General features: G+C 41.2%; 1 protein-coding gene across 2 annotated transcripts in view; it reads left to right on the top strand.

Annotated features, from left to right (window-relative positions):
• The window catches only part of CRK (CRK proto-oncogene, adaptor protein), a 32,351-nt gene extending 20,579 nt beyond the window's left edge, over positions 1–11,772 (top strand). The window contains exon 3 of one of the 2 annotated variants that reach the window (XM_059997177.1): positions 2,679–11,772. In XM_059997177.1, coding sequence (XP_059853160.1) covers positions 2,679–2,816 — 138 coding nt within the window. In that variant the 3' untranslated portion in view covers positions 2,817–11,772. The remainder of the gene's footprint in view (positions 1–2,678) is intronic. The other variant, XM_059997178.1, reaches the window with a different exon arrangement.
• The last annotated feature ends 1,742 nt before the right edge of the window (positions 11,773–13,514 follow it).

The following is a 13,514-nucleotide window of genomic DNA, read 5'->3' as shown; positions in this document are numbered from 1 at the left end:
AGTATAGAACATTTTCAGCACTCCAGAATGTTCCCTCATGTTCCTTGGGTGTGTTTCTAATATCAGTAAAATGATGGATTCAGATATGACAGCTGGGATGTCATTAAACCAGCTTCTTGAAAGAAACTGGCCCCTTCATCCCCATCTGGAGGAGAATCTAACATGAGTGGCAATTTAGATTTTTGACATGAGCAAACACATCCCCGCAAATGTTTTCTTCTTTCTTAAGGTCAGGGTCCAGCTACCTGAATATTCTGGGTCCAGCTACCTGAATAGCACTTTAGTATAACATGAGTGTTTTAACAGATAGTACAAATAAATAACAAAAACGGCGGTGGGAGTGCTGCACTTGATATAATTTACTGTATCATAGCAAGGGGCTAGCAGCACACGGGCAATTATTCCAGTAACGTATTGTGTGTGTGTGTGTGTGAAGAGTGGGGAGTCAAAGGTAGTTGACAGTTCAGAAACAAGGAAAATTCACTAAGGAATAGTCACATTATGGAGTTTATGTAGAGGCTAACTTCTTGCAACACTGCAAGAATTTTATTTTATTATTATTATTTTTCATATTCTTTCCCTCGCACTTTTTTAAAAAAAATTATTTGGCTGCATTGGGTCTCAGTTGCAGCACTTGGGCTCTTTCGTTGCGGCACGTGGGGTCTTAATTGCGGCGTGGGGGCTTCTCTCTAGTTGTGGCCTGCGGGCTCAGTAGTTGTGGCGCGCGGGCCTAGTTGCCTTGCGGCATATGGGATCTTAGTTCCCCAATCAGCGATCGAACGCGCATCCCTTGCACTGAAGACGGATTCTTAAACACTGGACCACCAGGGAAGTCCCAAGGATTTTAAAAAGAAGAGAACAAGTGAGATAGTCTGAGAACTAGAATTGGGGATATAGGAAGAAATCTTTTAGATTGTCTTTACTACCAAGGAAATTTTCACTTGATGTTCCGGGCTTCCTCTCTTCAAAGACTGAAAATTTTTGCTTGTCATAGTTGGCCTGCTCAGATGTCAGGAACTGTATTGGAAGATTGCTGGGAATAAACAGAACCCTGGTGCTAGCAGCCTATAGGAACTGGATCTGTTTGGAAAGATGTACATGCACTATCATTTTTCCCTCTCCTCCCCTTACACCGTTAGCCTTCACTATCAACAGATCAAGCTGCTTTTTCTCACACTTGTGTCTTATCCCTTGTCTCTCTAATATCCGATGGTTTCTGTCTTCCTTTTCTCAGCATCCTATGACCCCCACAACCACTTTAGGCCTCTACGGTTTTCAGATAATTCTTTAGGAAACTGTAGACTGGCCAGTAGGCAACCTGTTTCCTCTGTGAGTGAGATCAAGCTGGTTTAAGAGAAGGCCCCGGCCTAGACTTGGGTTGGCTTTGGCCAGTAGTTGGCCTGCATTCTTAGGGAAGGAACCCTCAGGGCTGTGGGAACATAATTTGAACGTTCTTGGTATAGCAGAAAGAACATAAATGGGCTTGGGAGCCAGGTATTTCTGGCCTCAAATCTCAGCCCTGTCATTGGCTTTGTGACCTCAGGTATAATATGTAATTGCTCTGAGCCTCAGTTTCTCATACGTAAAATGAAAACAATTCCTGTCTTATAGGGGTATAATGATTATTAGAAAATAATTTATATAAACTTTATGAAAAGATAAATATGTAGTAGTTATTAATTTAATAAAACCAAATGAACAGTAATGTTTAGAAACAACTTGCCTGCTCAAAACGCAGATGTTCATAATTAAAGGATAGTCATAAAGTTCTTTAGTCCAGTGACATTTGGGGACTTACCTCACCATTGTTAAATACTTTGCTACAGGATGAATCCATTCATCAGACCTTGTCTTAAGATTCATAATAAGATAGAGGTATATCCTAGATTGTCAAAATTATCTGATGTTGCAACAGGAAGCTTTTTGTAACAGCAAAAACGTGATGTCCCCTTATTGTTAATGGACAAGTACCAAGTGGCATTGAGGGAGCAACAAGGTCTGTCAGTACATGGTGGGGTGGGAGTGGGGGGACTGGCAGGCAGTGGGAGTGGGGGGACTGGCAGGCAGTGGCCTGCCAAGTAAAACTTGCTGAAGAAGGTGGGGTCTTTCAGGGAGCTGATGGAATTTGGAGTCTTGGCCTGTACCTGCTCAAGTGGGAAAAGCCTTGCCTTGGTAGGAAGGTGATGAGAACACTTCATTTTCTGGGACCAAATGAAGTATGCTTCCCATGATTGCCTTCTGCTCTACAAGCAGCAGCAGGCCAGGATATGTGTACGAGAGTGGGCTGGGGGTTTGTGCTGCTATATGCCAGGGGTAGGAGGGCCAGTGTGGGTCAGGCAGGGAGCTAAGAGTAGTGGGTACAAAGATAAGAAATACTAGATCATTCTAGGTAGGGTTGCTCCTCCAGAGACAGTTGAGATTTCTAATCATGTTTTAGGATCCCTTCTATCTTCTGTACTCTGTGTTTTTCTGCACTGCTAAAATCACTTCTTCCTCCTGCCTGCATTAACCACAAGTAATCGGTCTGGTGGCTGGGGCTTGGGAGGCAGCGAATAGCCATTTCTGTGATATCAGCCCTAGAGCAATCACGTGGGCAGGGTATGGCTAACCAGGAATGGAGTTTTTCAGCTTGCATTCGTAACTGGAAATAAAGTGTTGTCCTTATTCTCCTCCTGCAGGTCGGTGAGCTGGTAAAGGTTACGAAGATTAATGTGAGTGGTCAGTGGGAAGGGGAGTGTAATGGCAAACGAGGTCACTTCCCATTCACACATGTCCGTCTGCTGGATCAACAGAATCCCGATGAGGACTTCAGCTGAGTATAGCTCAACAAACAGTTTTGCTCACAGATGGGAACAATCTTTTTTTTTTTTTCCAATTGCCATCTATACAATTTTCTTACAGATGTCAAAGCAGTCTAGTTTATATAAGCATTCTGTTACCTGTGATCTCTTTTAGACTGAACTACTCCATCCCTAGTCTTATTTACCATATTCAGGGTACGAAACTGGAGGGCTAGTGTGTTAACTTTTGAATTGGCAATTTTAGATGGTAGCAACGTTGCCTGAGTGTATCTGAAGGGATAGGTATCTTGCCTTCTTTCTCTCAGGCAATACAAATCAACCTGTGGAAAACTGATGGACAGGAGAGAAGTGTTGCACACTGCTTACCCTGATTTATTCAATGGTTTTATTTTCATTCTGCAATCATGCTATCAAATGGCAATAGACTGTTCCCTTCCACCCCCATGAAGTAATCATGCACCGTGTGATAGTACCCAGTGGGATTGCGTTTTCATTTATACAACATGACCATTGTATGACTCATTCTGACAGTTCAAATCCTGAGAATTCTGAGGACACTACAAGAGGCATTTGTCTTCCTTCCCAGTCAGTGCTTCATACTTTTTCTTGGGATTCTTTCAAGCCTTGTAATTCTTTTTCCCCAAACCTACAAATAGGTTGATTCTCAAGATAAGTGTTATTTTCATTCCAGATGATAAGCAGGGTGTGCAGAGCACTTTATTCAGTGCATAGCTTTAAGCCAGTATTGGATTCACTGCATGGACAGCCAAACTCCCAGCTCTCTGCCATCCCTCAAGGGGTCATAGTAGGTTCACATTGCTACCACAGCTAAATAGACTCCTGGCTAATGGGATCCAGCAGGGCCATTCTCCTGAGTGCCAGTATCCTATCAGGGGACTCTGGAATTCGTCACTTGTGTGTAGAGTGGAAGGACCAATCACTTAGAATATTCCATAGACGGTTGGGGGGCCAAATTCTGCCCTTTGCTTTATGTACAACTTGTATAAAAGTCAAGTTAAAATTACATGAGTTTGGGGATAGGGTTAGTGGTTTGAAAAATGTTTGAACCAATCATGAATTACTTATGTATTATTAATTTCATATGGCCAGAATAGTGCTTGAAGTACATTACGTTATAAACTGCCTTCATTTGGGGCTCTTTTTCTTTGTGTTCAAGTTTAGTTTACAAACCCTTTTAAGTATGGAGTGGTTTATATGGGGTCAGGTGCTCCAAAGAATTGACTTTTAAGACCAGAAATGATCTAGGCTATTTAGACTACAGTATGAAACTTTCAAAGTTAGTTCGCAGTCTAGAGGCACTTAACTGGTCTGTGGTGTGATATGACCAATAGAAACACCTTGTTTTTTGCTTTGGGCCTCATTTTAGAAAAGTAATGTAGCTTTCCAATTGTTTTGCATAGGTTAAGATTAATTTGTGTTCATTGAACATATGCCAAATCATGGTATCCCAGTGACTAGCACAATGCCTGGCACAGTTGGTGTATAGATACTTGTGTGAGTGAATGAGGGTTGTGCAGAAGCTCATTATATGGCACAGGGAAGCCAGCTGGCACAGGATTACGTACAGTACCACAAGCAAACTAATGAGTTGACGCTAATTTAATATATTTTTACCTCACACTAAGGTAATGCTTGATAAGGACCTTAATACTCGACTTTTAAAATGTTAGCACAGTGCTATGCACATAGTGGGTGCTCAATGATGTTGAATGGACAGATTTGCAATACTAGACTTAATTCCATCTGACTACTCTGTTAAATTTTCAGTTAGAGCATAGACACTGTAAAATCCAAATACACATTAAATCTTGGTTTCCTAAAATGACATTTAAAATATTTGTAGAAAAGCTTTGTCACAACTGATTTGAATGTTTGTATTTTCTTTTGCTTCAATTTTGATATTGGCTTGTAATGTCTCTTTTCATCATATGTAATATTGGTGGAACATGCAACTCTACCCAAATCGTAAGAATTTCTCAATGATCGGTTGTCCAAAGCCATTACATGAACTGTTGGATTAGATTTGGCTGGGTGTGACAGTTGTTGGACCTTAAGAAATCAAAGGACTTGTTAAAAGTATCTTCCAAAAGCAAATGCTAGAATCCTATTTAAGTGCATATGTACATTATCATAGAGCAAAATAAACTGAAATTGGCTGCTATATTTTATATAATAATTTCTGCAAAAGCCCGTTTTTTGGATACTAATATTTGACATGATTAATTCTTATTAATTTGTTGGAATTGTTTATTGTTAATAATGCAAATAGATAATTTTTAATTATCCTTAAGTAACATTTCACTGTTAATGGTTTGAAATGGATGATAAGCAAACCAATTTGAAATAAAATATGAACATGTGCCATTGTATTATAACACTATACACTTTCTTGACAGTTAAATTTTTAAAAAAATGTTTTTTTTTGTAGCATGTATTGTATATGTTTATAGTATATGTAGTAAATAAAAATATGGCCAAATGTTTGGCTTGGTGATCTTTTGAAGAAAGTAATCTTTGAATATTTTTCACAAAAGAGCTAAATCTTTTATGCTTAGGGAATAAGAGGTAAAGAAACAATTATACACACTCTGTGGGTACTCATAAAAGATGGGATCTGTCATTGGTGTTACTTTGAGGAGTCTCCAGAAGTCATGAAATAATGATTTAAGGGGAATATAAGAATGATTATGTAATGATTGGAAAGCTGGAATGATGTGGACAGATAACATCAAACTTGTCCAGAAATGGTTATATGTGGGTATAAAGAAAATATGGATGTGGTAGGGGCTTTGTAAAGCAGATGAGAAGTGTGGATGTTATACGATAGGTTTTTACAATCGTAGGGTAGATATTCAGTGTAATTCCTTCTTTTTTATGTAAGTAGCACTTTTTTCAGAGTAGATAATTTAGGAAATTTGAAAGAGTTAAACATTATGTTCTTCCCATCCTTTCTCAAAGCACATGTATATTTAGATGCATACACACAGTGTGTGAATATATATACCTAAAAGGTTGATTTTATACTCCATAGTCTTACGTCCTGTGGGTAGTGAAGTTTTAAAATGAAATGGACAAGCTTTGCCAGTCATTTATAGAGTATTCTGCCTTGGATCCAAAACAAACATCTAGTTACTGCTGTATACATAGCAGAGTATCAACCCAGAGTTAAAGGAAGCTCTTGCAAGGGGGCCATCTTTGCTGTACACACACTTAACAGCAAGGTGATTTAAGTATGTTTCCACTTTTTATCAATAAGAAGCTGCCAAATCTTGTGATAGGTTGAGTGTTGGGTTCCTTTATATAGCCTGGAGTGCTCATAACAGCTGTTAAATTTTGTGACCCTTATCTTCAGATTAAAGTCTATTCCTCTTACAGATGTGGAGAGAGAAGTGGCCCTGTCCACAGATGAGAATATGAAAATGGTCTTCCAAAGTTTGGCAGGAGGAAGCTAAGAATTTGGAACTCTGCTGCCACACATATCATGAAGAAAAAGAAATGGGGAGGTAAGGTAGGGGACCAAGAAGAGCTAGCTGTTAAGTGATGTTCAAAAAGAGCAGGGCTTAAGGATCCTCTAGGGACACAGGTTGAAGCGAGCTTAACTTGCCTCCCCCTCTGGCTTAAATGTCGCTTTCTCAGAGATGTCTTCCCTGAACCCCTAAATCCCGTTTATAATCATCACATCATTCACCTTCACAGAGCTCCTCTCAGATTGTAATTATTTCTGTGATTTCATTCCACCTCCTCTGTTAGACTGTCAGTCAGTTCCATCAGGGCAGGAGCCACATCTAATTTGTTCATTATTCTATCGCCAGAGCCCAGCACAGAGCTTGGCTCACAGTTGGCAGTACATATTTGTTGATCAAATAACGTTTTCCTTAGCAGGGTTTGAGTCTGGGGAATAGGGACCCGACCTGTTACCTCTCAGCTGCTGTCCCCAGTATCCCTGGTCTTATGTATGCTTGAAGGCTGTAGGTTCGTTTTAATATCGGTCAGAATAACACCCATTTCCGAAGGTCTTTCTGTTGTAGAAACATGAAATGCTTGACAAAGCCTAGTCTCAAGTTCTCGTGCTTTCCTGTTCTTTCTTTTTCCATAGAAAAGGAGGTGACTGGATTATTTAGAGGGGATCTGTATTCATACAATGAAGATTATTCACTGGGTGGTATTTTAATTTCTAGTTTTGACAATATTTTCAAAAAGGCTGAATTTCATTAACAAAAGTGTCAAGATTATGTCTAAATTATCTTGTTCTAAAATACCAATTGTAATGGAAGTAGCTTAATATAGCCTAAACAATATTCAAAGTAGTTATTCCTTATCCTGTTGTCATTTAGGTCTTTCAATAACAGACCTCAGAGGAAGCAACTCAAGAAAGCATCTAAGAGGGGCAGGTAAATTCTCTCTGTGCATTATGGTAAAGGGCATGAACCCATTCTAATGTGAAAGTAGGTAGGAAGTAAAGACAAAATTGGCCTGAGTCTGAGGCCCAAGTCCTTTTATGAGCCTTGTGATATAACAAGAGAAAAGGAGAAAGCCAGATCCCATCCCCAAAAAAGAAGGTAACGAGGAAGTGGTTTATGTAAATTCTTTGGCCACATCTTTTCTCCCACTAGAATCAAGTTCTTCCTCTACTTTCACTTTTTCTTTTGAATAAGAAATTGCCCCAGTTTCTTATTTCCCTTGTTAAACATGCCTGAGGGGTTAGGTTTATGGCTGAACCAGCCAGTTGTTTCTTGTTCCTTAGCAAGCTATGCCATTTGATCAAGGGCAGTCTTTTTTGTTGTCATGGCAACCAACATTTACATAAGCAAGAACTAGGGGAAAACATTTGTTTGGAATGATTTGTGGTAAATTTCATCGTAATGGAAAGGTAAAACACCAACTTGGTGGGCTAGCAGCTAGAATTGGGAAAAACAGGATGAACTTTTCCGGTTCTTTTTAGTGAGATCTATTTGATAGGTACCACTTTTGGCTATCAAAAAACCCTGATGTCTAGGAAAAAAGGAATACATGTAATGATCTTTAGTTCTGTCCTTGATCACATTTTCAATAGCAATTAGGACATGGTGTATGTGTGGATGCCTGTTCTTCTAAAGCAGAGGTTATTGATCCAGAATCTTGATCCCTGGGGAATCCACAGATAGACTCATAAAGGGTGTGGCAGAGATAGCTCACTCAAAGCCATGTTCTTTTCTTCCTGTGCATCGTACATTTTCCAGGCTTCCTTGTATTACATATGACCATGTGATTGAGTTCAGCCAATGGACTGTGTACAGAAGTGCCTGTACCACTTTCAGGCCTGGCCTATAGAAACCTTCCACAGGTGTTCCTCCATGCTCTTCCTTTCCATCAGGTGGGAATGGAGATGACACCCAGGGCAAATCCTTCATCCACCTGAGCCCAAAGTGACTACACAGAGAAGGACCTCTTTGGCGTGGTGACTGGCTTAATTAGCAAGAAATAAACTTTTGTTCAACCATATGTTTTAAGGTCAAATAGTTACATTAGTTAGCCTACTCCGACTAATCCAATTCAACTCCACAAGGGAGTTGAATTGGATAGGTGAGAGGTTGACCAACTGGCAGGTTGTTAGGACTACATGATGCCAAAGCTTTGTTGAAATCGATAAGATGCTTCAGGCACCTCAGATAAATAACTTTTTAGTGTATGTCTGTCCTGTGTAATACCTGAAATTGAAATTTAACTGGGCATCCTGTATTTTTATTTGCTAAATCTGGCAGTTCTATCCCTGGTCTCCCCTTTAGAGAAATACTGCTGCAGGGCTGCTGCTCTTTCCTCCACGGGAATTGAATTCTTCTGAAGGAAAAACAATCCAAACTAGGACACCTAGGGCCAACCAGCTCATTCCGTAGCTCACATTCTTGTCATCTTTGCTAATTGCCCCAAGTGTAAATCCCCCTAGTCACCTCTCATTTTGTCACTGGCATCCTCAAGCTGTACTGGGTCTTCTCTTCTGTCCCCCATTTTTGTACGTTACTCCATCTTTGAAGCTTTTGCCAACCTGTTAGGCTCCCTGCCACTTTACTGTTGCCAATCAAATTTCTCCTCATTTATTAAAGATTTTTGACGTCTGGCTCACAGTGTTTCTTCTTGCCAAGGTCTGCTGTCTTCTGGGGTTACCCATCCATCACCTAGCTTTTCACTTTATTGACCACCTCAAATCCATTATCTTGTACTGTTATATCCCCGGAATCTTAAACATCTTACTCCCTGACCACTACTTTCTAGCCTTCCAGTTCTCTCACTGTCTTCCCAAAGCCTTTGCTCTTCCATTTCAAGGCACCTTCTAGTTCCTAAACTCTTCAGCTACCAGCCATCTACTATCCTTTTTTTTTCTAGTTAGATAATGAAGAAATACATAAAATATTGTCAGGTCTCAGATATATCCAACTGCCCACTGGACACCTTTTGGATATCCTGAAGGCACCTCAAACTCAGTATATTCCAAACTGGATTCATCATCCCTTCCCTTATCTGCCCCTCATACACATTCCCTATCTCAATGTCTATCACCAATTGGCTAAGCCAAAAACCTGGGGACCGTCTTTTATTCCTTCCTCTCGAGAGTTCATCACCCCATTTCTAGTCATTTACCAAGTCCTAACTCCTGAGCATCTAAAATCAGTTTACTTACCTCCATCCCCACTGCTGCTACCTTAGTTCAAACTACCAATGTTTCTCATCTGGATCAGCTCAAAAGCCACCTGGGTGCCTTTAGTTTCGGTCCCTCCAATCCCTTTGTTATATTGCAGCCTTGGTGAGCTTTCTATAATTTAGATTAGATTATATTAGATTCTCCTTCAGCAGATATCTAAACTGCCTGCAAAGGGATACAGAGCTCTTTATGTTCTAGTTCCTGCTCCTCTCTCCAGCCTCCCCTCTCGTCACTTTCTCTGCTGTACTCTGGGCTCTAGCCATACTGAGTTTGTATACTTTTTTACCTGACCCACCTGCTCACCCCTCCAGGCTTTCGTACAGTCTGTACCTTTATCTGGCTCACCTTCGATTACTAGTCTTACCAGACACTCTGATTTGGGTTATGTATCTGTTCCATGTCCTCTCTTGGCAATATGTGCTTACAGTTGTCACAATGAACTGAAATTGCCTGTGCATGTGTCTGTCACAAGACCAAGACTTCTCATTGTATTTCCAACACCCAGCTCTGCTTGACACACAGCAGATACCCAGGGTATGTATTTTGAACAAAAGAATGAAAAACAGGATAGGTGGGCTAGAGGTCATCAAAAGCCAAGTGGGAGCAGTGGGTAGTATTACTCCTAGGGACTTAAAGTTAGTGTCAGTTAGCTTTTGCTGCAAAATAAACCACATCAATACTTAATGGCTTAAAACAACAGTCATTTATCTTAACAATTCTACAGCTCAGCTGTTTGGGTTGGGTTGGGTTCTGCTGGACAGTTCTTCTGGTCTGGTCTAGTCTCACTGATGTATCTGAGGTCAGCTTCTGATTGGCTGGGGGCTGGCTGGTCTTGGATGGCCCTTAGCTGACCGAGTTTAGTCTCTGCTTCCTGTGATCTTCCATCCTCCAACAGAGCAGCCCACACTGGTTCTCATGGCTATTGACAGGGTTCCAAGAGAACAGATGGAATCACACAAGGCTTCATAAGGCCTAGCCTTAGAACTGACACAGTGTCAATTCCACTGCATTCTATTGCTTAAAGCAAGTCATAAGGCCAGCTCAAATTCAAGGAGTGAAAAAATAGATTTCACCTCTTGATGGGAGAAGCTATATAGTCATACTGCAAAGGGGTGTGGATATAGGAAGAGTGAAGGATTGTGGCTACTTTGGAAGCTACACAGCTACCCCAAAGAAACTATTTGACTAAAATGTGTGAAGAAGCACAGATTCCTAGGAAGCATCATCACTGGGTGAGTCAATACCCAAATGTTCATAGTTTTTCTTCATTTTATTTTGTAACTTGAACATTTTGCATGTGTAATCATGATTTTCAGTACCTGCTAAAATAGGTGTTTGGAACTGGACCATGGGGACTGTTTGAGAAGAAAGGCACTTGCAAAAATGTCACTGAGAATGAAGACTGACAGGAAGCTTCATAAGGGAAGGGGCTGTGTCCACTTTATCAACTTATATCTGTAGCATCTCACATGATTAGCACATGGAAAGCACTCAGCAAATATTTGTTGAATGGTTAATAGTAAACGTCTATTTACTGTTGAATAGGAGAGCTGAATGTCTAGTCTTAACTAGCAGTATGGCTGCGTGTGGACATGCAGGTGATGCCCTTTCCAAGGACATGCCGAGCAAGGAGGAGTGGAGCCGAAATCCAACCTGCACTGGGCTAGCCAAGAAGCAGGCCTGGTCCCTGGCTTCATCAACCTGCAGGAGGCATCATTTTAAATCAAAAGCACATTTTGCTTGCTAAGCATTGAGCCCCTAGGGCTGCATATATGTGGAAAGGGCACCTATTTTATGTCTCAAAAGTGCCCTGTGGGCTAGCAGGGCCCCGATACTCAACCTAAGGTAGCAGAGAAATGGTTTCTGAGAAATGGAACATGAGGTGGCACAAAACGCACAAAGCAAGAAAAGTAAGCACAAAACACTGTTCTTATAAGTGGATCAAGATAAATGAATGAGGGATTGAGAGAACCAGGAGCAAGAAAAAGAGACTTAGGTTAATATGTCTGAATCGAATTCAGAAACCAACTGAAAGTTAACAGACCAGAACATTGAAGCACCCAAAATGTGATTTGTTTCTGTAAAAGGCAAATCTATATATAGAGAAAATAGATTAATGGTTGCCTGGGGCTGAGAGTAGGAATGGGGATTGACTGCAAATGCGCTCACAGTTTCATTTTAAGGTGATGGAAGTGTTCTAAAATTAGATTGTGGCCGTAGTTGTACAGTTCTGTAAATGTACTAATGGTATATTGAATGGTATGCTTAAAATGGGTGGATTGTATGGTATGTAAATTATATCTCAATAAAACCATTTTAAAAACATTGTCTCTTCAGTGTTAACGTCACTAAAAGCGAACAAGACATTGTCTCTGTTGTGATACAACAGGAAGCTCACAGCAAGCATCACCTCTGAGGCATTCAAACCCCCCAAAATTGACCCTGACTCTAATCCAGCTATTAGTTTACAGGAAATGTGAGGAATAGGGGAACAAGTTAAATAACACCATAAGAAGCTGAAGAAACAAATCCAGGATGGGAGATGTTCTATAAAACAAATGGCCCAGTTTCTTCTGAAATCAGTGACATGAAAAAGGACAGGAAGGGATATCTGTTATGGATAAAGAGACTTCACAGACCTATCAACTGACGCTCTCTGTGAATTTAGTTTGTATCCTGACTCAGGTAAACCAACTGGAAAAAAACACCAGACAAACATGGGAAAGTGAACACAGGTTGGATATTAGATGATGTTAAGAAATGTGAATCTTCTGGGGTGTAATAATGTTACTGTGATTATACTAACAAAATCTTTTAGTGATACTGTGGGAGACAAAATAATAGACCCCCAAAGAGGTCTACATCCTGATCCCTGGAACTTGTTACCTTACATGACAAAGGGGGTTTTGCAGTTGTGATTAAGTTGAAGATCTTGACCTGGGGAAATTACCCTGGATTATCTTGGTGGGCCCAATGTAATCACAAGTGGCTTTATAAGAGGGATACAAGAGGAGTCCGTGAGAAAAAGAAGATGTGACAGTGGAACCAGAGGTTGCAATGAGGCACTTTGAAGATGGAGGAAGGGGCAGTCAGTCATGGAACACAGGCAGACTGAGTTGGAAATGGCAAGGAAATGGAAACCCTTTTAGAGCCTCCAGAAGGAACACAGTCCTGCTGACACCTTGATTTTCTTATCCACCAGAAACATAAAATAATATATTTGTGTGTAAACCACAAAACTTGTAATTTGCTGTAGTAGTTATAGGAAAGTATTACAAATATCTTCATGAATATAGCCTTTTGGTTCAACTGAATTATTTTTAGCACAAATTCCCAGGAGTAGGACTACTGGGTTGTGGCTGTTACCACCATGATTATATTGCTCTCCAAAGGACGTTTACCAATTGTCAACACTGATAACAGAATAACCTAGAAAGTGTGGACCACCATTAAGCTTTTTTTTTTTTTTTTTGCGGTAGGCGGGCCTCTCACTGTTGTGGCCTCTCCCGTTGCGGAGCACAGGCTCCGGATGCACAGTCTCAGCGGCCATGGCTCACTGGGCCCAGCCGCTCTGCGGCATGTGGGATCTTCCCGGACCGGGGCACAAACCTGTGTCCCCTACATCGGCAGGCGGACTCTCAACCACTGCGCCACCAGGGAAGCCCCACCATTAAACTTAAAAGATAAGTTAGTGGGGTTTCCCTGGTGGCGCAGTGGTTAAGAATCCGCCTGCCAAGGCAGCGGTCATGGGTTCGATCTCCGGTCCGGGAAGATCACACATGCCACGGAGCAACTAAGCCCGTGCACCACAACTACTGAGCCTGCGCTCAAGAGACCGAGAGCCACAACTGCTGGGCCTGCGTGCCACAACTACTGAAGCCCGTGTGCCTAGAGCCCGTGCTCTGCAACAAGAGAAGCCACTGCAATGAGAAGCCTGTGCACTGCAACGAAGAGTAGCCGCCCCCAACTTGACAAAACTAGAGAAAGCCCCCATGCAGCAATGAAGACCCAATGCA

The sequence above is a fragment of the Delphinus delphis genome, chromosome 19, assembly GCF_949987515.2.
Source record: "Delphinus delphis chromosome 19, mDelDel1.2, whole genome shotgun sequence".
Taxonomy (NCBI): domain Eukaryota; kingdom Metazoa; phylum Chordata; class Mammalia; order Artiodactyla; family Delphinidae; genus Delphinus; species Delphinus delphis.
This window is presented reverse-complemented; position numbering and strand designations above follow the sequence as displayed.